The 27,244-nt window shown below is 48.4% G+C and overlaps 1 protein-coding gene across 1 annotated transcript in view; it reads right to left on the bottom strand.

The window, feature by feature from the left end:
• The window catches only part of LOC147099520 (E3 SUMO-protein ligase ZBED1-like), a 36,623-nt gene extending 20,380 nt beyond the window's left edge, over positions 1-16,243 (bottom strand). The window contains exons 1-2 of the mRNA XM_085969745.1: positions 16,069-16,243; positions 2,331-2,404 (exon numbers count right to left, since the gene is read on the bottom strand). Of these exons, the coding sequence (XP_085825871.1) occupies positions 2,331-2,379 (49 nt within the window). The 5' untranslated portion in view covers positions 2,380-2,404; positions 16,069-16,243. The remainder of the gene's footprint in view (positions 1-2,330; positions 2,405-16,068) is intronic.
• Positions 16,244-27,244: the final 11,001 nt, after the last annotated feature.

Here is a 27,244-nt window from a genome sequence, read left to right as displayed (position 1 = left end):
GAAGTGTAGTCACTGTTGTAATGTGGGAAACACGGCAGCCAATTTCTGCACAGCAAGCTCCCACAAACAGCAATGTGCTAATGACCGGATAATCTGTTTAACTGATGTTGATTGAGGGATAAATATTGGCCCCAGGACACCGGGAAGAACTCCCCTGCTCTTCTTCGAAATAGTGCCACAGGAGGGTGGTGAACCTGTGGAATTCTCTACTACAGAAGGCTGTGGAGGCCAAGTCGCTGAATATATTTAAGAAGTAGATAGATTTCTAGACACAAAAGTCGCTGAATATATTTAAGAAGGAGATAGATAGATTTCTAGATACAAAATGCGTCAAGGGGTATGGGGAGAGAGCGGGAATATGGTACAGGAAACTTTGTGCTATCCGGCACCGACGGGACCGAGCTGTTGCCGTCCCATCAAAACTGCCGGACAAACCAGCACTAATGTTGAAACATAAGGATATTTTGAGCTCCGTATCTGGCAACAAACCCTGTTGCTTAGCTTCTAAACAGACAGTCGGCCGTACCTTGCAAGCGTCTCTGTAGCTTAGCAACAGCTTCAGCGAGACCTTGCAGAGCCTGACTGATGAAAAAAAAGCAACGAAAAGAAAAAAAAACTAACGAAACGGCTCCTGATTTTTGCCGGTGGCTCGAGCATTCTGGACAGGTAACCTCCGGATAAACCAAAGTTTCCTGCACTGAGATAGAGGATCAGCCATGATCATATTGAATGGCGGAGCAGGCTCGAAGGGCCGGATGGCCGACTCCTGCTCCTATTTTTCTATGATATTATGCGTCCACCAGAGGGCAGACGGGGCCTCGGTTTAACGTCTCATCTGAAAGACTGCACCTCCCACAGTGCAGCACCGGAGTGTTACCTTAGATTTTTGTGCTCAAGTCTCTGGAGTGGGACTTGAACCCACGACCTTCTGACTCAAGAGGCGACAGTGCGATCAACTGAGCCACAGCTGACAAGGCTTGGTCTTTCAAGTCAAAACATCATTGGTACCGGGCTGGACGTCGAGGGTCTGGGAATGAGAGGATCCCTCCCGTGCAGTATTCAGGAATGCAAGGGAACTGCATGCACGGGGTCTGAGAAACAACAACAACTTGTATTTATATAGCGTGGTAGTGAAACGTCCCAAGGTGCTTCACAGGAGCGTAGTCAGACAAAAACTGACAACAAGCCAAAGGAGACATGAGGACTGGTGACTAAATGCTTGGTCAAAAGAGGTAGGTTTTAAGGAGGGTCTTGAAGGCAATGGAGAGGTTTAGGGAGAGAACTTCAGAGCTAAGGGCCAATGGTGGGACAAAGGAAGTGGGGGATGGACAAGAGGCCAGAGCTGGAGAAATGCAGGAGCCAATGCAGCAGCTGAGATCAGCACAGATTGAACCTTCCTGGTCTTGCTTTTATTAATAAAACTTTGGAAAAAATATTGGGGTCGCCCATTTGTTTCACGACTGACAACACCCGGCCGCATTCATTAATTATCCCCTCGTCTACTCTTTCCAACTTTGCTGGTGTTTGTGGGACTTGACTGTTCACTCAGTGCAGTTTTAACTGCAGTCTCTCTGTTATCAGCCAGAAGGAACCCCCTCCCCCAACCCAGCCTTTCGCAGAACGGATTTTGGAAATTAACGAGAGGACAAAAGAAACTGGGATGGAAACGTAGAGAATTATTCGACCACATAAAGACTGACATGAATCAGTCATTCATGAAAGAAAGACTTATGAAATAATACTGAGCGGCCTGCGGGTGGCGCTGTCCAGGGAGAGTATAAATACTTGGGCACGGGCCCAGCTTGCGCAGGACATTCTTAACAGGAACTAGTGAAGGACACAACTAGACCTCCATGTTGTAAAACAGTTGATTAAAGCTTTGTTTCAGGTTGTAAAACAGTTGATTAAATTGATGTAAGAAAACTACTAGGCACTTGGTCTAAGCGTTAAACAAAGCTTTAATCAACTGTTTTACAACAAAGACAAAGGTCCGTCTAGTTCGCCTTCTACCGTCCTGGTGGTCGCACGATACAGCGGGTACCCAGATCTCGGCCTACAGCTACTATCGTTCGCTCATACCTCCACACAGCACAAAGACACGCGCGATGCAGGTTAGTCCTTCTTTGGCTGTGAGGCGGAGTTAAATCCAACAGGAGGAGCTTGGTGTTAGCTGGCGTGCACAAGGCTCTGTCTGGTGGCCAATTGGGTGAGATAATAGAGGCTCCACCGTAATTTTTTAAAAATTAACGTGGTCAGTTTGTTCTTGCAGGGGACAACTTGGCCAACGCACAAATGACTCACAGAATTAAGCAGGTGTTGCACTGACTTACAGAGCAGCTCATCCTCGAGCTGGGCGCACGCCTCCTCAGCGACCTGCATCTCCCCCCAGCGCTCGATCCACCAGCTGAAACACATCATGCCAAATCAACAATGTGAAAGGACTCTTCGCAGCCCCAGCAATTAACTCAAAGTTGCAGAGAGTGAGGACGGAGCACGGGTTCACGCGAGAGCACAACGAGGAGTGGGTGATTTAGGGTGTGAGTACAATGAGGGGTGACATGAATAAATTGAGCGGCCTACGGGTGGCGCTGTCCAGGGAGAGTATAAATACTCGGGCACGGGCCCAGCTTGCGCAGGACATTCTTAACAGGAACTAGTGAAGGACACAACTAGACCTCCATGTTGTAAAACAGTTGATTAAAGCTTTGTTTAATGCTTAGACCAAGTGCCTAGTAGTTTTCTTACGTCAAGGGGTAGATTAACAGGGACAGTACTATGAGGAGTGGGGTTAGTGTGAGTGCAGTGAGGGGTCGGGTTAATGTGAGAGCACAGTCTCAGGATAAGAGGTCGGCCATTTAAGACCGAGATGAGGAGAAATTTCTTCACTCAGAGGGTTGTGAATCTTTGGAATTCTCTACCCCAGAGGGTTGTGGATGCTGAGTCGTTGAGTATATTCAAGGCTGAGATCGATAGATTTTTGGACTCTAGGGGAATCGAGGGATATGGAGATCGGGCGGGAAAGTGGAATTGAGGTAGAAGATCAGCCATGGTCTTATTGAATGGCGGAGCAGGCTCGAGGAGTCGTGTGGCCGACTCCTGCATAATTCTTATTTTTATGTTCTTACAGTACAATGAGCAGGGGGGGGGGCGGGGGTGGGGGGGGGAGTGTGAGTGAAGTGAGGGGGGGGCAGTTATGGGGCAGTGAGGGGGGCAGTGAGGGTGGCAATTAGGGGGGAGTCAGGGGGGCAATTAGGGGGGCAGTGAGGGGGGGCAGTGTGTGAGCAGGGGGGGCGGTACAGCGGGCTAGTGTGAGCGAGCAGGGGGGACGGTACAGCGGGCTAGTGTGAGCGAGCAGGGGGGGCGGTACAGCGGGGTAGTTTGAGCTGGCAGGGAGGGCGGTACAGCGGGCTAGTGTGAGCGAGCAGGGGGGACGGTACAGCGGGCTAGTGTGAGCGAGCAGGGGGGGCGGTACAGCGGGGTAGTTTGAGCGGGCGGGGGGGCGGCACAGCGGGGTAGTGTGAGTGAGCAGGGGGGGCGGTACAGCGGGGTAGTTTGAGCGGGCGGGGGGGCGGTACAGTGGGGTAGTTTGAGCGGTCGGGGGGGGGCGGTACAGCGGGCTAGTGTGAGCGAGCAGGGGGGACGGTACAGCGGGCTAGTGTGAGCGAGCAGGGGGGGCGGTACAGCGGGGTAGTTTGAGCTGGCAGGGAGGGCGGTACAGCGGGGTAGTTTGAGCGAGCAGGGGGGACGGTACAGCGGGCTAGTGTGAGCGAGCAGGGGGGCGGTACAGCGGGGTAGTTTGAGTGAGCGGGGGGGGGGCGGTACAGCAGGCTAGTTTGAGCGAGCAGGGGGGGCGGTACAGCGGGGTAGTTTGAGCGAGCAGGGGGGACGGTACAGCGGGCTAGTGTGAGCGAGCAGGGGGGCGGTACAGCGGGGTAGTTTGAGTGAGCAGGGGGGGCGGTACAGCGGGGTAGTTTGAGTGAGCAGGGGGGGCGGTACAGTGGGCTAGTTTGAGCGGGCAGGGAGGGCGGTACAGCGGGGTAGTTTGAGTGAGCAGGGGGGCAGTACAGTGGGCTAGTTTGAGTGAGCAGGGGGGCGGTACAGTGGGCTAGTTTGAGCGGTCGGGGGGGGCGGTACAGCGGGGTAGTGCGAGAGTACCGTGGTTCTATATTAGCTTGGCTGTTAATTGAATTTGTGATTAGCCTCTCTGTGATTTAAGTACCAGGGGTTGCAGGTAATGGAAAGACTGATCTGTTTCCTCACGAAGATAGTGTCCGTATTTCGAGAAATAACTATCCTACCTGATGCGTCGATGCCCCTCGTCTAATCTGTAGTGAGCTGGTGTGATGTGCAAGATCTGCTTACTGACTGACGGGAAATTACGCTACTTTGAATTCCTGTTCAATTATTAGAATGACCTTGTGTTAATCGGGAGGCTGCACAAGACAGCGTGAAAGTGGCTTTGAGCTGCAGACTGAGCATCAACTGACTGCGGTCACTCCCGAAGGCTCCTCACTGTGTTACAATCCTTTGCCTCCTCTCTAACCCATCCTTTCCTCCCTTCGTCTCCTACAATCACCTTACAGTTTTAAAACCCCCCCCCCGGCCCAGATATATTTCATCTTCGCTCCTGCTCTCTGCAGCCTTGGCCACATCCCGCACTGTGACCCTTGAACTTTTACCCAGCAGGGATCAAGGTCGTCGCCTGTGGAGCTGCAACAAAAAAAAGACTTGCATTTCTATAGCGCCTTTCACCTCAGGACGTCCCATAAGAACATAAGAAATAGGAGGAGTAGGCCAATCGGCCCCTCGAGCCTGTTCCGCCATTTAATAAGATCATGGCGGATCTGATCCTAACCTCAAATCTACTTTCACTCTCCATCCCACCCGAACCCATGTGATCTCGCGGGAGAGGCGAAAAACCAGATAAAAAATCCAATGGCCAATTTGGGAGAAAAAAAACTGAGAAATTCCTCTCCGACCCATCTAGGCGATCGAAACTCATCCAGGAGGTCACTCTGTCCCTGTATTTCCTGCAGTACTTACCTTCTGTAAGAGGTGATCTCCACCCCAGCCAGGAACAGGCCCAGTTTACTCTTGACGGACTCCAAAGCGCTTTACAGCCAATGAAGTACTTTTTCAAGTGCTGTCACTGTTGTAGGAAACGCGGCAGCCAATCTGCGCACAGCAAGCTCCCACAGACAGCAATGAGATAACGACCAGTTGGTGATGTTGTTTTGCATGATAAAAGCTGGCCGGGACTCCAGGGTGGACCCTCCTGCTTTTCTTCGAAGTGCCGTGGGATCTCTTTAACATCTCATCCGAAAGACGGCCTCTCCGACGGTGCAGCACTCCCTCAGTACTGCACTGAGGTGTCATGCCTAGATTCTGCGCTCGAGGTCTCTGACCCAGGTGAGCGTGCGGCCCCACTAAAGCCACGGCTGAACACACAAGCTGATGCATCCTAGCAGACTCCAGAATGCCAAAACAAAAGGGCCTCGGAGAGAGAGCTTGGAATGGAAGCAGAGTGAGAGGTGATCTAATTGAGGTGTTTAACATGATCGAAGGAGTTGATTGGGTAGATAGAGAAAAACTATTTCCTCTGGTGGGGGGAGTCCAGAACAAGGCGGGGTGTAACTTTAAAATTACAGCCAGGCCGTTCAGGGGTGATGTCAGGAAGCACTTCTTCACACAAAGGGTTGTGAAAATCTGGAACTCTCTCCTGCAAAAAGCTGTTAAGATTGGGGATCAATTGAAAATTTAAAGTCTGATTGTTTTTTGTTAGGCAAGAGTATTAAGAGTTATGGAACCAAGGTGGGTAGGTGGGGTTAAGATACAGATCAGCCATGATCTAACTGAATGGCGGAACAGGCTCGAGGGCCTGAATGACCTACTACTGTTCTGATGTTGAGATACAAGGACATGGTCAAGCTACAGGATATCAGTGTCAATAGTGGGAATATCTCACAGCGGATCACTCAAGATGTTGAGCAGTGGGGGTGTCATCTGGTACAAACACCAGCCTTAGATCGCCTGAATAGGCCCAACTATCTTCAGCTGCTTCATCAATGACCTTCCCTCCATCACAAGGTCAGAAGTGGGGATGTTCGCTGATGACTGCACAGTGTTCAGTTCCATTCGCAACTCCTCAGATAATGAAGCAGTCCATGCCCGCATGCAGCAAGACCTGGACGACATTCAGGCTTGGGCTGATAAGTGGCAAGTAACATTCGTGCCACACAAGTGCCAGGCAATTACTATCGCCATCAAACAAGCGTCTAACCACCTCCCCTGGACATTCAATGGTATTACCATCGCCGAATCCCCCACCATCAACATCCTGGGGGTCACCATTGACCAGAAACTTAACTGGACCAGCCACAAAAATACTGTGGCTACAAGAGCAGGTCAGAGGCTGGGTATTCTGCGGTGAGTGTCTCACCTCCTGACTCCCCAAAGCCTTTCCACCATCTACAAGGCACAAGTAAGGAGTGTGATGGAATACTCTCCACTTGCCTGGATGAGTGCAGCTCCAACAACACTCAAGAAGCTCGACACCATCCAGGACAAAGCAGCCCGCTTGATTGGCACCTCATCCACCACCTTAAACATTCACTCCCTCCACCACCGGCGCACCGTGGCTGCAGTGTGTACCATCTACAAGATGTACTGCAGCAACTCGCCAAGGCTTCTTCGGCAGTACCTCCCAAACCCGCGACCTCTTCCACCTAGAAGGACAAGGGCAGCAGGCGCATGGGAACACCACCACCTCCAAGTTCCCTTCTAAGTCACACACCAGCCTGACGTGGAAAGATATCGCTGTTCCTTCATCGTTGGTGGGTCAAAATCCTGGAACTCCCTCCCTAACAGCACTGTGGGAGCACCTTCACCACACAGACTGCAGCGGTTCAAGAAGGTAGCTCACCACCACCTTCTCGAGGGGCAATTAGAGATGGGCAATAAATGCTGGCCTTGCCAGCGACGCCCACATCCCAGAACGAGTTAAAAAAAATATGAAACTGAAAGTCATGAACAGCAGCAGCCTGCTGATCCCATGTGGGCTATTTTGAACCTGCGAATTGAGGGCTCACCACCCCTTCTCTGGCCTGAACAGTCAACAGGACAGGTCGCCATCTTTCCAACAAAAGTCATCAGTCTCCGTATGAGGATTACCTCCACCAATGTGACTGAGCATCGCACCAGGCGATAAAAATTCTGCTAAAGAGGAGCAGAATTAGGCCATTCAACCCCTCGAGCCTGTTCCGCCATTCAATTAGATCATGGCTGATCTGTATCTCAACTCACTGTGTAAAATAAAATTCTCCTCCTCTCGATTCTGGTTCTTTTGCCAATTTCCTTAAATCTGTGACCTCTGGATACCAAGCCTCCATAAGAGTTTTATGTACTCTTCATACAGGGTGCAAACCATGGTACCACAGAATATGATCTGATACATTACCACACACAGTCCTACCTGCCCAATTTGACTATGGCTGCAGAGGAGGTAAAACAAACATCAGCGTGCATTTGAAGTTGGGATTCTGGGCCTTGGAGTCACCACATTACCAAAGGCAGCTACGAGGGTCTTCCCCATTGATAAGCTGAACGGGGTCCCCAAGACTTCCTCACTGATGGGCCAGAATACAGGAAACTTTGGTTTATCCGGAGGTTGTATGTCCGGAATACTCGATCGAACGGCAAAAATCAGGAGCCGTTTTCTGTAAGTTTTTTTTAGATCTCGTTCTTTTTTTTCCCCCCCAGTCAGCCACTGCAAGGTCTGTAGCTATAGCAACAGCTTCAGCTAGAGATGCTTGCAGCTGCAGCTGACTCTTTAGAAGCTGTTGCTAAGCAACAGTGTTTGTTGTCAGATACGGAGATGAAAACCTCCGTATGCTTCAACATTAACTTTGTATGTCCGGCAGTTTTGATAGATCGGCAACACGCCGGTCCCGTCGGTGCCGGATATCACAAAGTTTCCTGTATCTGCTTCTTAAACAGGCTTGCTCCCTCCACTAGATGGCCATGTTCAACTGCATAATGCTGCCCTGCGGAGCTGGGGGAACTGTGTATCATTGGATCTTCATCCTTACAGAAAGGATCTTCCCTACCAACCACCCCAATGTTACTCCCCCTTCGGGAAAAGGCCCAAACACCCCTCACTGGTGTGCAGGTTTCTGTTCTTTCCATCCAGTGTGTTACTGCTCGAACAAAAGAAATTAAAGCTAGTATTAAGTCAAAGGAGGAAGCTCAGAAAGTTGCCAGAAAAAGTGGTCAGCCTGAGGATTGGGATCTTTTTAGAAATCAGCAAAGGGGGACCAAGAAATTGATAAAGAAAGGGAAAATGGAATATGAGCACAAGCTAGCGAAAAATATAAAAACGGATTGCAACAGCTTCTATCCGTATGTGAAAAGGAAAAGACTGGCGAAGGTAAATGTAGGTCCTTTACAGTCAGAGATGGGAGAATTTATAATGGGGAATGAGGAAATGGCTGGAAAATTAAATAAATACTTTGTTGCTGTCTTCACGGAGGAAGACACAAAAAACCTCCCAGAAATACAAGAAAACCAAGGGTGTGGCGAGAATGAGGAACTTAAAGAAATTATTATTAGTAAAAAAACAGTACTAGCAAAATTAATGGGACTAAAAGTCGATAAATCTCAAGGACCGGATGACCTACATCCTAGGGTTTTGAAAGAGGTGGCCATTGGGATAGTGGACGCTTTGGTTGTCATCTTCCAAAATTCTATAACGGTTCCTGCAGATTGGAGGATAGCAAATGTAACCCCGCTATTTAAGAAAGGAGGGAGAGAGAAAACGGGAAACTACAGACCTGTTAGCCTCACATCAGTAGTTGGGAAAATGCTGGAATCTATTATAAAGGATGCAATAACTGGGCACTTAGAAACTAATAGTAAGATTGGGCAGAGTCAACATGGATTTATGAAAGGGAAATCCTGTTTGACAAACCTATTGGAGTTCTTTGAGAATGTAACTAGTGGAGTAGACAAAGGGGAACCAGTAGATGTGGTATATTTGGATTTTCAGGAGGCCTTCGATAAAATCCCACACAAGAGGTTGGTGAACAAAATTAGGGCACATGGAACTGGGGGTAATATACTAGCATGGATTGAGAATTGATTAACAGACAGAAAACAAAGAGTAGGGATAAACGGGTCTTTTTCAAGATGGCAGGCTGTGACTAGTGGGGTACCGCAAGGATCGGTGCTTGGGCCCCAGCTATTCACAATCTCTATCAAGGATTTGGATGAGGGGACTAAATGTAACATTTCCAAATTTGCTGATGATACAAAGCTAGGTGGCAGTGTCAGTTGTGAAGAGGATCTGAAGAGGCTTCAAGGGGATCTCGACAGGCTCAGTGAGTGGGCGAGAACATGGCAGATGGATTATAATGTGGATAAATGTGAAGTTATCCACTTTGGTAGAAAAACAGAAAGGCAGAGTATTTCCTAAATGGTGAAAGATTGGGGAATGCAGATGTTCAAAGGGATCTGGGTGTCCTTGTACATGAGTCACTGAAAGTGAATGTGCAGGTGCAGCAAGCCATTAGGAAGGCAGATGGTATGCTGGCCTTCATTACAAGAGGATTTGAATACAGGAGTAAAGAAGTCTTACTCCAATTATATAGGCCCTTGGTGAGACCACACCTGGAGTACTGTATACAATTTTGATCTCCTTACCTAAGGAAGGATATACTTGCCATAGAGGGAGTGCAACGAAGGTTCACGAGATTGATTCCTGGGATGGCAGGACTGTCGTATGAGAAGAGATTGAGTAAACTAGGCCTGTAATCTCTTGAATTCAGAAGAATGAGGGGGGATCTCATTGAAGCATACAAAATTATTACAGGGTTTGATAGGGTGGATGCTGGGAGAATGTTTCCCTTGGCTGGGGAATCTAGAACCAGGGGACACAGCCTCAGGATAAAGGGTAGGCCATTCAGGACTGAGATGAGAAGAAATTTCTTCACACAGAGGGTGGTGAATCTTTGTAATTCTCTACCCCAGAGGGCTGTGGAGGCTCAGTCATTGGGTATATTCAAAACAGAAGTCGATAGATTTCTGACTAGTAAGGGCATCAAGGGATATGGCGATAGGGCCGGTGAATGGAGTTGAGGCAGAAGATCAGCCATGATCTCATTGAATGGCGGCGCAGGCTCGAAGGGCCAAATGGCCTACTCCTGCTCCTATTTCTTATGTTCTTATGAACACACTCCCTCGACATACCACACTGCTACCTCTGCACCGTTGTAGATGTAGTGCTCCCCTAGCTCGCCATTATCCATACATAATGCATCCCCATCTCTTTGTTATCTTATACATAATGCACTCCTACCTCCATTATCCGGTTGGCAATGCACCTTCAGTTCTGCATATTTGATCTGTAATCACCATGAGCTCTACATTATACGCATAGCTCTGTTGCATTGTTAATTGTGCACTATGTTGTCTTGTTATCTTGTACATAATGCACCATTCGTTATTTATTATCTCATAATGCCCTTCCAACTCTGCGATATCTTGTTGGCAATGCACCTTTAGCTCTCTGTTAACAGATTGGTGATGTACCTCCAGTTCTACATTATTCTTCTACATAATGCAGCCCTATATGTAAATGCACAAGTCTGGTCTAAGTATATATGTAAAAGCTTTGCAGCTAGCACTTGCCTGTGTTGACACGCAAGGTTTGTCACACTTGCACCTCAATGGATCAAATTCAATATTCGGAAAACAGCATCAAATTACAACTAAATGGCTACAGAAGATATGAATAAGCAAGAAGGAAAAAGAAGGAAAGACAGAAGGAGGAAACCAATCAGGAATCGGCAATCAGAAAATGGCTACCAACAGCAAGGGAACCAATGCAATCTCTCCAAATACTTATCGATAGCCATCTTTATTCCTTAGCTTTCGGACTACATATTATTTATAACATAATAAACATGTACATACTTAAAATAATTTACAAAAATATATTTTAATGACCAAAATTTTATTGGGACTGCTTGTATTAAGTTTTGTCCTGAAGCCTAACCTCCATCAAGGGCCAGAAGATTGTGGGTTCAAGTCCCACTCCTGAGACTTGAGCACAAAAATCTAGGCTGACACTCCAGTGCGGTACTGAGGGAGCGCCGCACTGTCGGAGGTGCCGTCTTTCGGATGAGACGCTAAACCGAGGCCCCGTCTGCCCTCTCAGGTGGACGTAAAAGATCCCACAGCCACTATTTCAAAGAAAAGCAGGGGGAGTTCGCCCCGGTGTCCTGGGGCCAATATTTATCCCTCAATCAATATCACTAAAACAGATGATCTGGTCATTATCACATTGCTGTTTGTGGGAGCTTGCTGTGCGCAAATTGGCTGCCGCGTTTCCCTACATTACAACAGTGACTCCACTTCAGAAAGTGCTTCATTGGCTGTAAAGTGCTTTGGGGCGTCCGGTGGTCATGAATGGCGCTATAGAAATGCAAGGCTTTCTTTCAGACACTTGACTTTGACTCCAAAATGGTCACCTATGTCTGGATGTGGGGGTGCCGGTGACTGCTGATGTCGAGTGCTACCTGGCCCACCCGTTCCCTCACCTGTACAGCCCGAATGCTTCCCAACCCGCTTGACAGTTACCACCAAGCAAGGTAACGACTGTGGGGGGGGGGGGGGCAGGCAAGAGGACAAGGGCAACTAACAGAAAGTGGCCCAGAAATAAAAAGTCTTCCTGTAACACTCCCTTCCTGTCACACTTTTGTGCAATGTTTTATTCAATGCTTGTGTCGTCTTAATCATTGCTGACTTTATTCTAACCTAGGCGAATTTATTCTACAACATCTCTTTGGAGCAGAGGAGGAGGGGAGACTTGATGGAGGTGTATAAAATTATGAGGGGCCTAGATCGAGTGGATAGGAAAGACCTATTTCCCTTAGCAGAGAGGTCAATAACCAGGGGGCATAGATTTAAACTACTTGGTACAACAACAACAACTTGTATTTATATAGCGCCTTTAACGTAGTAAAACGTCCCACGGCGCTGCACAGGAGTATTTTAAGTCAAAAAATTTGACACCGATCCACATAAGGAGAAATTAGGGCAGGTGACCAAAAGCTTGGTCGAAGAGGTAGGTTTTAAGGAGCGTCTTAAAGTGGAGAGAAGAGGTAGCGAGGCGGAGAGGTTTAGGCAGGGAAATTCAGAGCTTAGGGCCCAGGCAACAGAAGGCACGGCCACCAAAGGTTGGTCGATTATAATCAGGGATGCTCAAGAGGGCAGAATTAGAGGAGCGCAGAGATCTCGGGGGGGTTGTGGGGCTGAAGGAGATTACAGAGATAGGGAGGGGCGAGGCCATGGATGGATTTGAAAACAAGGGTGAGAATTTTGAAAATCGAGGCGCTGCTTAACCGGGAGCCAATGTAGGTCAGCGAGCACAGGGGTGATGGGGGGACGGGACTTGGTGCGAGTTAGGACACGGGCAGCCGAGTTTTGGATGACCTCAAGTTTACGTAGGGTGGAATGTGGGAGACCAGCCAGAAGTGCGTTGGAATAGTCAAGTCTAGAAGGAGTAGAAAGACTTACATTTCTATAGCGCCTTTCACGACCTCCAGATGTCGCAAAGTGCTTTACAGCCAATGAAGTACTTTTACATAAGAACATAAGAAATAGGAGGAGTCGGCCATTCGGCCCTTCGAGCCTGCTCCGCCATTCAATGAGATCGTGGCTGATCTTCTGCCTCAACTCCATTCACTGGCCCTATCGCCATATCCCTTGATGCCCTTACTAGTCAGAAATCTATCGACTTCTGTTTTGAATATACCCAATGACTGAGCCTCCACAGCCCTCTGGGGTAGAGAATTACAAAGATTCACCAGCCTCTGTGTGAAGAAATTTCTTCTCATCTCAGTCCTGAATGGCCTACCCTTTATCCTGAGGCTGTGGCCCCTGGTTCTAGATTCCCCAGCCAAGGGAAACATTCTCCCAGCATCCACCCTATCAAACCCTGTAATAATTTTGTATGCTTCAATGAGATCCCCTCTCATTCTTCTGAATTCAAGAGAATACAGGCCTGGTTTACTCAATCTCTTCTCATACGACAGTCCCGCCATCCCAGGAATCAATCTTGTGAACCTTCGTTGCACTCCCTCTATGGCAAGTATATCCTTCCTTAGGTAAGGAGACCAAAATTGTATACAGTACTCCAGGTGTGGTCTCACCAAGGCCCTATATAATTGGAGTAAGACTTCTTTACTCCTGCACTCAAATCCTCTTGTAATGAAGGCCAGCATACCATTTGCCTTCCGAATGTCTTGCTGCACCTGCACATTCACTTTCAGTGACTCATGTACAAGGACACCCAGATCCCTTTGAGCATCTGCATGCCCCAATCTTTCACCATTTAGGAAATACTCTGCCTTTCTGTTTTTTCTACCAAACTGGATAACGTCACATTTATCCACTTCACATTTATCCACATTACATTCCATCTGCCATGTTCTGCTCACTCATTGAGCCTGTCGAGATCCTCTTGAAGCCTCTTCACATCCTCTTCACAACTGACACTGCCACCTAGCTTTGTATCATCAGTAAATTTGGAAATGTTACATTTAGTCCCCTCATCCAAATCACTGATATAGATTGTGAATAGCTGGGGCCCAAGCACCGATACTTGCGGTACCCCACTAGTCACAGCCTGCCATCCTGAAAAAGACCAGTTTATCTCTACTCTTTGTTTTATGTCTGTTAACAAATTCTCAATCCATGCTAGTATATTACCCCCAATTCCATGCACCCTAATTTTGTTCACCAACCTGTTGTGTGGGTCCTTATCGAAGGCCTTCTGAAAATCCAAATGCACATCTACCGGTTCCCCTTTGTCTACTCCACTAGTCACATCCTCAAAGAACTCCAATAGGTTTGTCAAACAGGATTTCCCTTTCATAAATCCATGTTGACTCTGCCCAATCTTACTATTAGTTTCTAAGTGCCCAGTTATTGCATCCTTTATAATATATTCCAGCATTTTCCCAACTACTGATGTGAGGCTAACAGGTCTGTAGTTCCCCGTTTTCTCTCTCCCTCCTTTCTTAAATAGCGAGGTTACATTTGCTATCCTCCAATCTGCAGGAACCGTTCTAGAATCTATAGAATTTTGGAAGATGACAACCAATGCGTCCACTATCCCAATGGCCACCTCTTTCAAAACCCTAGGATGTAGGTCATCCGGTCCTTGGGATTTATCGACTTTTAGTCCCATTAATTTTGCTAGTACTCTTTTTTTACTAATAATAATTTCCTTAAGTTCCTCATTCTCGCCTGTTAGAATTTTATAAGTTTCAATGAGATCCCCTCTCATTCTTCTAAACTCCAGCGAGTATAAGCCCAATCGACCCAATCTCTCCTCATACGTCATTCCTGCCATCCCAGGTATCAGTCAGGTGAATCTTCGCTGTACTCCTGCCTCCGTGAAGACAGCAACGAAGTATTTATTTAATTTCCCTGCTATTTCCTCATTCCCCATTATAAATTCTCCTGTCTCTGACTGTAAAGGACCTACATTTACCTTCGCCAGTCTTTTCCTTTTCACATACCTATAGAAGCTTTTACAATCTGTTTTTATATTTTTCGCTAGTTTGTGCTCATATTGCATTTTCCCTTTCTTTATCAATTTCTTGGTCCCCCTTTGCTGATTTCTAAAAAGATCCCAATCCTCAGGCTGACTGCTTTTTCTGGCAACTTTATAGGCTCCCTCCTTTGACTTAATACTAGCTTTAATTTATTTTGATAGCCATGGCTGGCTCACTTTTCCTTTTGGGTTTTTATGCCCTAGAGGAATATATGTTTGTTGCAAATTATGCATTATTTCCCTGAATGTTAGGCATTGTATGTCCACCTTCATACCTTTTAGTGTAGTCTCCCAATCTACCATGGCCAACTTGTCCCTCATACCCTTGTAGTTTCCTCTGTTTAGATTGAAGACCTTCGTTTCAGATTGGTCTACATCAATCTCAAACTTAATGTAAAATTCAATCATATTATGGAGTGTAGTCACCGTTGTAAAGGGGATTTGAGGAGAATTTTTTTCACCCAGGGGGCGGTGGGGGTCTGGAACTCACTGCCTGAAAGGGTGGTAGAGGCAGAAACCCTCATCGCATTTAAAAAGTACTTGGATGTGCACTTGAAGTGCGGTAACCTGCAGGGCTACGGACCAAGAGCGGGAAAGTGGGATTAGGCTGGACAGCTTTGTCGGCTGGCGCGGACACGATGGGCCGAATGGCCTCCTCCTGTGCCGTGAATTTCTACGATCCTATCTCAAGGGGTCGTTCTTCCCGTGTCGTACGCGAACGAGAAAAGCGTACAAATAATGGACGGGGCGGGGAGGATCTCAGGTTCGGGTCTCAACACGAACCCCTCAGATTGTTTCCGACCGACCGACCGACCCATCGCCGAGTGGTCAAATCGCGCCCTTCATAAACCAATGATGCCGGGACACAACTGCAGCAACCCCAGAAATAATTTTCCCAACACATCTCCAATCGAAGCAAATTTGAACATTTTATTGTGGTTTTTAATTATTAATTCTTGCATCCCTTCCTCACACATCAGATATCATTGTGCCCCCCCAATCCCCCCCATCTTGACTGCAATCTGCAAATCGTTGTTTCTGTTCCTTTCCCTCCCCCACCCTAATCGATTATATCGATTATTCTCAAACTGAGGCTTTTTTTAGCAGGTAAAAACATCGCGGATCCCAATTTGACGTCGAATGTTATCTTTTCGATTTGTTTTAAAACGCTCTAATCGTTTTCGGCGTCGGCACATTAATCGCGATAAATCGATTTTAAACCCCCGACCTCGGGTTTTCGCACCGACCAGTTTGGTTTAAAAATTCGCCCCGATTCCGGACCCGGCAACCGCCCCCGTATCGGCCGGGTATCGGCGCCGTATCGATTAGTTCCCGATTAATCGAGCTGATTTTTTTTTCCCTCTCAAGACGGGGGAGGGGGGAACGAAAAATCGCTCCGATTATTCTAATAATCCCGACTCTAATCGGATCGGTATCGGCAGCTATTTTACCTGATTAATCGATGGGAGGGTCGGTGCGAGAATTCCTGGCTTCTCGGGTTTAAACTGACCCGAATTTAATTAATTTTTTTTATTTAATCGGAGTTTTTTTCTCCTCAAACTCGGGGAGTCGATACCCCGGCCCCCCGCCCGCTCGCCGCTGGTATTGGTCGATCTGGAATGATCGACGGGGCTGCCAACCAATCGGAACCCGAATCGGAGACGCCCCGCCCCCTCCCCCCATGGCGGGATGATTGACGTCAGTAACGCCCAATCAGGGCGCGCGGCTGCCCGGCGGGCCGCCGCTGATTGGTCGGGTCTGGCACCAGTCGGTGGGAGGAGGGAAAGAGTCGACTGGAGGCCGGAAATCACATTTGGGGGAAAAGAGACAAAAAAACATGCACTGCCCAAAAAAAAACACGCATTTTAGAAACATAGAAACATAGAGGATAGGAGCAGGAGTAGGCCATTCGGCCCCTTGAGCCTGCTCCGCCATTTAATGAGATCATGGCTGATCATCCAAACTCAGTACCCTGTCCCTGCCTTCTCCCCATATCCCTTGATCCCTTTAGCCTTAAGAAATATATCTAACTCCTTCTTGAATATATTTAATGAATTGGCCTCAACTGCCTTCTTTGGTAGAGAATTCCACAGGTTCACCACTCTCTGGGTGAAGAAATTCCTCCTCATCTCTGTCCTAAATGGCTTACCCCTTATCCTTAGACTGTGACCCCTGGTTCTGGACTCCCCCGCCATCGGGAACATCCTTCCTGCATCTAGTCTGTCTAGTCCTGTTAGAATTTTATAAGTTTCAATGAGATCCCCTCTCATTCTTCTAAACTCCAGCGAGTATAAGCCCAATCGACCCAATCTCTCCTCATACGTCATTCCTGCCATCCCAGGTATCAGTCAGGTGAATCTTCGCTGTACTCCTTCCATGGCAAGAACAGCCTTCCTCAGATAAGGCAACCAAAACTGCACACAATACTCAAGGTGTGGTCTCACCAAGGCCCTGTACAACTGCAGCAAGACATCCTTGTTCCTGTACTCGAACCCTCTCGCTATAAAGGCCAACATACCATTTGCCTTCTTAACCGCCTGCTGCACCTGCATGCTTACCTTCAGCGACTGGTGCACAAGGACACCCAGGTCTCGTTGCACTTCCCCTTCTCCCAATCTATTGCCGTTCAGATAATAATTTCCCCCCTGTTTTTGCCACCAAAGTGGATAACCTCGCATTTATCCACATTATACTGCATCTGCCATGCTTCTGCCCAATTACCCAACCTGTCCAAATCATACTGGAGTTTCTCGGCATCCTCCTCACAGCACCCACGCCCACCCAGCTTTGTGTCGTCAGCCAATAAAGTACATTTCGAAGCGTAGTCGCTGTTGTAATGTAGGAAACGCGGCAGCCAATTTCCGCACAGCAAGCTCCCACAAACAGCAACGTGACAATGACCGGATAATCTGATGTTGGTTGAGGGATAAATATTGGAACTTTTACGGGGTGGGGGGGGACTTTAATCTTCCAGGGCAAATCAAATTGGCAAAGATCGTCTGAAGGACGAGTTCATGGAATGCATTCTGGACAGTTTCCTACAGTCAATCTCTCCTGCCTTCCAGCCTATCACAGACCTTCCCTTTGTCCTTTCCATCCCTCCTCCCTGTCCCTGCTTAAAAATCTCTCTTTAGGCTGATACCTGGGATGGCAGGAATGACATATGAGGAGAGATTGGGTCGATTGGGCTTGTACTCGCTGGAGTTTAGAAGAATGAGAGGTGATCTCATTGAAACTTATAAAATTCTAACAGGACTGGACAGACTAGATGCAGGAAGGATGTTCCCAATGGTCGGGGAGTCCAGAACCAGGGGACACAGTAAGGATAAAGGGTAGGCCATTTAGGACAGAAATGAGGAGGAATTTCTTCACCCAGAGAGTGGTGAACCTGTGGAACTCTCTACCACAGAAGGCGGTGGAGGCCAGTTCATTAAATATATTCAAAAAGGAGTTGGATATATTTCTTAAGGCTAAAGGGATCAAGGGATATGGGGAGAAGGCAGGGACCGGGTACTGAATTTGGATGATCAGCCATGATCGCATTGAATGGCGGAGCAGGCTCGAGAGGCCGAACGGCCTACTCCTGCTCCTATCTTCTATGTTAACCTTTTCCACTTCTGACGAAGGGTCCTCGACCCAAAACGTTGACTCTGTTTCTCTCTCTTCGGTGCTGCCTGACCTGCTGAGTGTTTCCAGCATTTTCTGTTGTTATTTCAGATTTCCAGCATCCGCAGTATTTTGCTATTGTACGTCATGGAACCAACCAGGGAACAGGCTATTTAAAATCTTGAATTCTGTAATGAGACAGGGTTGATTAGCAATCTCATAGTAAAAGATCCTCTGGGGCAGAGTGATCATAATATGATAGAATTTCACATTAAATCCGAAACTAGAGTCTTAAACTTAAATCAAGCCAATTACATAAGTATGAAGGGTGAGTTGGCTAAGGTAGATTGGAAAAATAGATTAAAAGGTATGGCGGTAGATAAGCAGTGGCTAGCATATAAAGAAATATTTCATAATTCTCAACAAAAATACATTCCATTGAAAAACAAAAACTCCATGGGAAAAGTGATCCATCCGTGGCTAACTAAAGAAGTTAAGGATAGCATTAGATTGAAAGAAGAAGCTTATAATGTTGCGAAGAATAATAAGCCTGAGGATTGGGAGAGTTTCAGAAACCAGCAAAGAATGACCAAAAAATTGATAAAAAGGGAAAAAATATATGAGAAAACACTAACAAGAAATATAAAAACAGATTGTAGGAGCTTCTACAAGTATATAAAAAGGAAGAGAGTAGCAAAAGTAAACGTTGGTCCCTTAGAGGCTGAGACAGGAGAAATTATTATGGGGAATAAGGAAATGGCAGAAACGTTAAACAAATATTTTGTATCTGTTTTCACAGTAGAAGACACAAAAAGCATATCAAAAATGGTGGGGAACCAAGGGTCTAATGAGGGTGCGGAGCTTAACATAATTAATATAAGTAGAGAAAAGTACTAGAGAAACTAATGGGAGTAAAAGCCGACAAATCCCCTGGACCTGACGGCCTACATCCTAGGGTTCAAATAGAGGTGCCTGCAGAGATAGTGGATGCATTGGTTTTGATCTTCCAAAATTCCCTAGACTCTAGAATGGTCCCAGCTGATTGGAAGGTAGCAAATGTAACAGCGCTATTCAAGAAAGGAGGGAGAGAGAAAACAGGGAACTACAGGCCAGTTAGCCTGACCTCAGTCATCGGGAAAATGCTGGAATCAGGGCACTTAGAAAATCATAACATGATTAGGCAGAGTCAACATGGTTTTATGAAAGGGAAATTGTGTTTGACAAATGTATTAGAGTTTTTTGAGGATGTAACTAGCAGAGTAGATAAAAGGGAACCAGTGGATGTAGTATATTTGGATTTCCAAAAGGCATTCGATAAGGTGCCACATAAAAGGTTATTACACAAGATAAGGGCTCATGGGGTTGGGGGTAATATAGTAGCATGGATAGAGGATTGGTTAACGGGCAGAAAACAGAGAGTAGGGATAAACTGACCTTTTTCAGGTTGGCAGGCTGTAACTAGTGGGGTGCCACAAGGATCAGTGTTGGGGCCTCAACTATTTACAATCTATATTAATGACCTAGATGAATGGACCGGGTATAATGTATCCAAGTTTGCTGATGAAACAAGGCTAGGTGGGACAGTAAGCTGTGGGGAGAACACAAAGGGGGAAAATTCGGTTGGTTTGCCCCTCCCGTTAGCGCCTTAAGAGGGCGCTAATGAGGCGCAAAGCAACTAGCGCCCGGGCGCGGTGATGTCTGCGCCGCTCGCAAAATTGACCAGACATTTTGCGGCGGCGCTAAACAATACCGCCCCGATCTCCTGCGCCCGCAGATCTTGATGTCAGTCGAGCGTGCAACGCCCTTGTGGCGCCCCTGACCGGATATTGAGTGGCGCCCCCCTCCTTTCCACCTGGCGCAAGCAACGACAGGGAGACTGGAACGTTTCCCAGTCGGTGTGGGGCTGGGGGGGTGCTATTTAAAGGCAGCCTCTTCCTGGCTTTTTCTGTGGTAGTCATTTTTGCTCCACTCGCTCTAACAGAGAGAGAGATTCTGAGAGAGAGGAGAGACTTCTGCATAGAGTCAACGCTGTGTGCAGTAGTTTTGGTTACTGAGCATCACTTTGCAGGTACTTTTGGATTTTGGCCTCCTTTACTTTGATTGCCAAGAGACTCTGGGGGCTGCACTGATTCGGGGCATCGTCCTGCGCCTGCAGATTCGGATGCAACATAGACGCAGCGGGTGAGTGGCAATCATGGCCAGACGGAGGAGGGCCAACAGGCCTCTGTACAGGAGACCTTACCCTCCCAGGGTATTTCACCAACAATTCTCCTACATTAATTTGTCTGAGGAGCAGTGTTTGCGCAGGCTGCGCTTCAGCAAGGAGGTGGTCACTGAGCTCTGCCACCTACTGCAGCCCGATCTGCAGCCTGTACTGAGGACCAGGACATCTGTCGGTGGCAGTGAAGATCACAGTGGCTCTGAACTTTTATGCTACCGGCTCCTTTCAAGCAACTACTGGGGACAGCGCCAATATCTCCTAGTTCGCGGTCCATTGCTGCATCCGTCAGGTCACAAATGCTCTCTATAAAAGGAGACGACAGTACATCTCTTTCCCGATGACCCGGGCCAAACAGCATGAACGCATTGTGAGGATAGCAGGCTTCCCCATGGTGCAGGGCGCCATTGACTGCACACATGTGGCATTGTGTGCACCGCATGAGGATGCAGAGGATCTCCGCAACCGCAAGGGGTTCCACTCCTTAAACGTCCAGTTGGTCTGTGACCACAGATAGCTGGTACTCGCTGTCAATGCCCGCTATCCTGGCAGCAGCCGCGATGCATTCATCCTGCGCCAGACTGCTGTGCCAGAACTTTTCCAGGCACCGCATCAGCCAAGTGGTTGGCTCCTCGGGGACAAGGGTTATCCACTGTGCACCTGGCTGATGACACCGCTCCATAACCCCAACACCCCTGCTGAGCTGCGATACAATGAGAGCCATCTCGCCACCAGGAACATCGTTGAGCAGACGATCGGCGTGCTCAAGCAACGGTTCCGCTGTCTGGACCACTCAGGAGGAGCCCTGCAGTACTCGCCTGAGCGAGTCTCCCTCTTCATAGTTGTGTGCTGCATGCTGCATAACCTGGCAATCCTCAGGACCCAGCCAATGCCACCAGGCCTTGGAGCACCACCGGAGGAGGAGGAGGAAGAGGAGGAGGATGATCAGCAGCAGCACCAAGGCGGGAGGGAGGACCACAATGTTGAAACTGCAAGGGCCGTCCGTCAACAGCTGATAGCAAGCCACTTCTAGGCCCCTGCTGAGGAAATGGCTTCTGCCATGGAGAACAACATAAATGAAACCAACCCGCAACCCCTAAGCCGGCCAAGGCAGCAATGAGTCCATGTCCAAAGTACATTTTGAATACAAAAACTTATTTATTTTACAAACTCTGTGTATGTCATTTCGTCATGACAAACTACTAGAAACAAACACAAAAAATCATTCATTAACATAACTGGTTCTCACAACTTGGAGATAATGTCCAAAACACTAAACAAAAGTTTGAACGTGAACCTCGGCCTTAATAAAAAATTGACCAACATTTTGTCACACCTCCTACTTTTTGCCCTTCGAGGGTGATCTCCTTCCCTCGCGCACTTCCCCCCTTCCCACCCTACTGCTCCTCCGTAATGGGACCCCAGTGGCTGCAGCAAGGCTGGTGGAAGGCTGCTGATTGTCAGAACCTGAGACTGCAGATGCCCTTGAAGGACGGCCTCGACCAGCTCTGGGCCTGGAGGGCCCGGCTGCAGGCTGCACCAACTCTGCATGGGCGGCAGCAGTCTGGGCTACAGGCGGTGGCAAGTGCAATGGGGAAGTGACAGTGGTGGCAGCAGAAATGCTGTCATCTTGAGAGAGGACAGCAACTCCCTGCTCGACCGACACAATGGCACTCCCACAGGGCAGCACTTCAGCATCCGGAGCAATCTGCTGGAACACAGATTGCTGGCCTGCTGCGGCACCATGAGAGCCCCAGGGAAATGTGTCCGAACCAGTGAGAATGGCAGCAGTCAGTGCTTGCGTGACCTCAATCTGAGTCTGCATGAGAGCAGTCTGAGATGGGATCACGGCAGCCACTGACTGAATTGCAGCACTAAGCTTCAGCATGGCATCCGCCTGTGCTACAGCGAAGTGCTCCACACTCCTTGCCAGTGCTTCAATGCATTCGGGCACCCTTCCCACTGCACCCATGAGCTCAGTGTGCATGTGCACCGCCTGGGTGTTCATTTCAGCGATGAGCCGCTCCTCCTCTGCGTCCAGTGCAACAGGACTCACTGGCCTACTCTCCCTCCGGGGAGAAGGCCCCCGAGCTTCCCTACCCCCATCGCGTTGCTGCAGCCCGCTGGGTCCTGGAGCTTCACCCTCAGCAGACCCTTCCCCCCTGCTCCCCTCCAGGGAATGCCCCAGTGTGGGCATGGGCTTCCTCGGGAGAGGGTGGCGCTGATGCTCCGGCTTCCTCTTCCTCCTCGCCTTCAGCGTCACTCTCACTGGCAGCTTGAGGGCCCGTCTCCTCAGCTGGTGAATCACCATCTGAAAGCAGGGAGGTACAAGAGTGGCTTTAGCGTGATGACAGGGGGGCAGTAAGGGAGGAATGAGTGCAGCGATTTAGTAAGTTGGATTGAAAGTGTCAAAGGCTGGTGTTGTGAGGGACAAGTGGAAGGGGAGAGGAGAAAAAGGTGATGACCTTACCATTGCGGTCCAGAACGGGGTCGGCTTCTCCAGGGGCGACGGGACCGATCACCTGGCTTGTCACAATCCTGTGGATGCGCGCCTCAAGATCGCTGAGGGGTTGCAGCTGAGGCCGCCCTCCACCCGTCCGTTGCTGCTGTCTCCTATTATGAGATAGCTTGGCCTGCAAGAAAAAGGATGGCGTCTCGAGTAAATATACAGCCACGGTCTTGCCTGATGTGCCTCCCATAATTGAATAGCCCTTACTGTAAGCAGCCATGGTCTTGCCTGGTATGCCTCCCATAGTTGAATAGCCCTTAATGTAAGCAGCCATGGTCTTGCCTGATATGCCTCCCATAATTGAATAGCCCTTACTTTAAGCAGCCATGGTCTTGCCTGATATGCCTCCCATAGTTGAATAGCCCTTAATGTAAGCAGCCATGGTCTTGCCTGATGTGCCTCCCATAGTTGAATAGCCCTTACTGTACGCAAAGTGTGGAATGTGCGTCTGTGTTTCATGAGAGGGCCCTAGGTATTGGATGAGTGTTGGGCATTGGGGTTTTAAGACTCTCTGGCCATAGAGTGAGGTTGAGATGGAGAGGTATTGAAAAAAAAACTCACCCAGACGACCCGAGTGAGGTCGTTGAACTTTTTTCGACATTGTACATGGGTCCTGGTCACCATGCTCCTGGAGGAGACGCTCTGAGCCACCTCTTTCCACACTCTTCTGTACTCGCGCGGCAAAGGCCTCCTGCCACCCTCAGGGAAGAGTATAGATCTTCTGCGCTCCACCGCTCCAACCAGAGCCTCCAAGGCCTGCTCGCTGAAGTGCTGAGCTCGTCCTCTCACCCTCTCCATAGTCCTTGGCTGGAAAATGTAGTCCCAGGTTTCTCCAGGCTCCAATGAGCAGGGTGTGGCTGGAGAGCAAGATCGACCCTCCCCTTTAAGAACTGTCCGGCGCCAGTGTGTCTGTGTTCCATCGCTAACTGACATCACCTGCGCTGCGCCCGCGCTCTGAGTTAGCGCCTCGCTCCTCGGCCTTTGCGCCTTAAGTCAGGTGTGCAGCGTCTGATTTAGCGCTCCAATCACCGCCAGTGGCGATAAAAGCCAAGTTTGCAGTCGGAGGCGATAATTAGCGGCAGGCGCTAAACTTTGCGCCCAGCCAATAATCGCGTCCCAAATGGGGCGATACTGAATTTCACCCCCAAAGAGTCTGCAAAGGGATATAGATAGACTGAGTGAGTGGGCAGTAAGGTGGCAGATGGAGGATAATGTAGGGAAATGTGAGGTTATTCACTTTGGTAGGAAGAATAGAAAAACAGAATATTTTTTAAACGGTGAGAAACTTTCAAATGTTGGTGTTCAGAGAGATTTGGGTGTCCTCGTGCAAGAAACACAGAAAGCTAGCATGCAGGTACAGCAAGCAATAATGAAGGCAAATGGCATGTTGACATTTATTGCAAGGGGGTTGGAGTCTTGCTACAATTGTACAGGGCCTTGGTGAGACCACACCTGGAGCACTGTGCACAGTTTTGGTCTCCTTATCTGAGGAAGGATATACTTGCCTTGGAGGCAGTGCAACAAAGGTTCACTAGATTGATTCCTGGGAATAGGGGGCTGTCCTATGATGAGAGATTGTGTAGAATGGGCCGATACTCTCTGGAGTTTAGAAGAATGAGAGGTGATCTCATTGAAACATACACGATTCTGAGGGGGATTGACAGGGTAGATGCTGAGAGGTTGTTTCCCCCTGGCTGGAGTGTCTAGAACTAGGGGGCAGTCTCAGGATAAGGGGTCGGCCATTTAAGACCAAGATGAGGAGGAATTTCTTCACTCGGAGGGTTGTGAATCTTTGGAATTCTCTGCCCCAGAGAGCTGTGGATGCTGAGTCTTTAGTATATTCAAGGCTGAAATAGATAGATGTTTGGACTCGAGGGGAATCAAGGGATATGGAGATCGGGCTGGAAAGTGGAGTTGAGGTCGATGATCAGCCATGATCTTGTTGAATGGTGGAGCAGGCTCGAGGGGCTGTATGGCCTACTCCTGCTCCTATTTTTTATGCTCTTATGTTCAGACGGGGCCTCGGTTTAACATCTCATCCGAAAGACGGCACCTCTGACAGTGCAGCACTCCCTCAGTACCACACTGGGAGTGTCAGCCTAGATTTTTGTGCTCAAGTCTCTGGACTGGGACTCGGACCCACAACCTTCCGGCTCAGAGGCAAGAGTGCTATCCCTTGAGCCACGGCTGACATGCACAGCGACAAAAGGTCGAAAGAAATGGCCCCAAATAATAAGAGTCCCCCCACCCATCCTTCAGAGGGAGGTGCTCATCACTGAGGCTCCCTCTCATTTCACAACAGCGAGCATGCCTTGCCTCAGTTGGTCACAATCCCCTCCCTATCTCTGTAACTTCCTCCAGCCTCGCAACCCTCCGAGATTCCAACTATTCCAACGCACTCATGGCCGGCCTCCCACCTTCCACCCGATGTAATCTTCAGCTCGTCCAAAACTCTGCCGCCCGTGTCCTAACCCGTACCAAGTCCCGTTCGTCCTTCACCCTCTTGTGCTCGCTGACCTACATTGGCTCTTGGTCCAGCAACGCCTCGATTTTACAATTCTCATCCCTGTTTTCAAATCCCTCCATGGCCTCGCCTCCCCCTCCCTATCTCTGTAACCTCCTCCAGCCCTACAACCCTCCGAGATATCTGTGCTCCTCTAATTCTGGCCTCTTGTGCATCCCCCAATTTTAATCGCTCCACCATTGGCGGCCGTGTCTTCAGCTACCTGGGCCCTAAGCTCTGGAATTCCCTACCTAAACCTCTCCGCCTCTCTACCTCTCTTTCCTCCTGTAAGATGCTCCTTAAAACCTACCTCCATCTGCCCTAATGTCTCCTTATGTGGCTCGGTGCCAAATTTTGTTTGCTAACTGTGAAGCGCTTTGACACATTTTGCTACGTTAACGGCGCTATATAAATGAAAGTTGTTGTTGCTGTTAAGTGACACGATCCTTTGCTGCTATACTTCCTGTTCCCCAGAAAACCTTGCATAACTCCTGACATAATAAAACTCACTACGCACTTGGTTTGAGTATAAAGCAAGGCTTTAATCAACTTGTTTCAGAACATGGAGGTCTAGTTGTACTTCACTAGTTCCTTGTCTTACAAAATGTCCCTGAGCAAGCTGGGCCCACGCCCGAGTATTTATACTCCTTGGACGGCACCACCAGCTGGCCGTCCAGCGTTATTTCACGAGTAGTTTCTTGATGATGATGAGATTTATAACAACCCCCAGCCCCCACAACCTGATGGTGACATAGTCAATTCTTTTGTTTTCTTTTGAGAAGAGACCACGGGGTAGAGACTATCGGAGAAGCACAGATGGTGCGGAAGTAAACAATCTTTTTTGGGGTTAGATATTGTGTGAGCACAGTCTAAGAGACAAAGCTAAATGCAACAAACGTACAGTTTTGGTCACCTTACCTGAGGAAGGTCTTGCCATGGAGGGAGTGCAGGCTGATACCTAGGATGGCAGGAATGACGTATGAGGAGAGATTGTGTCGATTGGGCTTATACTCACTGGAGTTTAGAAGATTGAGAGGGGATCTCATCGAAACCTATAAAATTCTGTCAGGTCTGGACAGACTAGATGCAGGAAGGATGTTTCTGATGGCCGGGGAGTCCAGAACCAGGGGTCATAGTCTAAGGATAAGGGGTAAGCCATTTAGGACTGAAATGAGGAGGAATTTCTTCACCCAGAGAGTGGTGAACCTGTGGAATTCTCTGCCACAGAGGGCGGTGGAGGCCAGTTCATTAAATATATTCAAGAAAGAGTTGGATATATTTATTGAGGCTAAAGGGATCAAGGGATATGGGGAGAAGGCAGGGACAGGGTACTGAATTTGGATGATCAGCCATGATCTCATTGAATGGCGGAGCAGGCTCGAGGGGCCGAATGGCCTACTCCTGCTCCTATCTTCTATGTTTCTATGTTTCTATGTCAAGCAAGACTAGAGGAATAAAAAGTTCCCCACCCCACCCCCAAAAGTAATTGCTACTGTGATGTTTAATTCCTTCAAAAAGGAGCTGGATTAATATCTGGTTGGGAGCAGGATTGGGGGGGTACTGGCATAATATAGACTGAGAAGATTAAATACTGCAAGTGACACAACAGTATTTGGGGGAGGGGGTAGAGTTGGTGTAATGTTTGCTATGGAGGACACGAGACTAGGGAAAACAGTGAAGATAAGAATGCAAGAAAATGCAGTGCAAAAAAAAGGCCATTCAGCCCATCAAGCCTGCTCCAACCAGTGTCCGTGTGAACTTTCCTCCCATGCCATTTGTTGACTTTAGGGA

The sequence above is a fragment of the Somniosus microcephalus genome, chromosome 28, assembly GCF_052327205.1.
Source record: "Somniosus microcephalus isolate GS21.2 chromosome 28, FLI_Smic_1.0, whole genome shotgun sequence".
Classification (NCBI taxonomy): domain Eukaryota; kingdom Metazoa; phylum Chordata; class Chondrichthyes; order Squaliformes; family Somniosidae; genus Somniosus; species Somniosus microcephalus.
The sequence above is the reverse complement of the archived record's forward strand: the minus strand, read 5'-3'. Positions and strand labels throughout refer to the sequence as shown.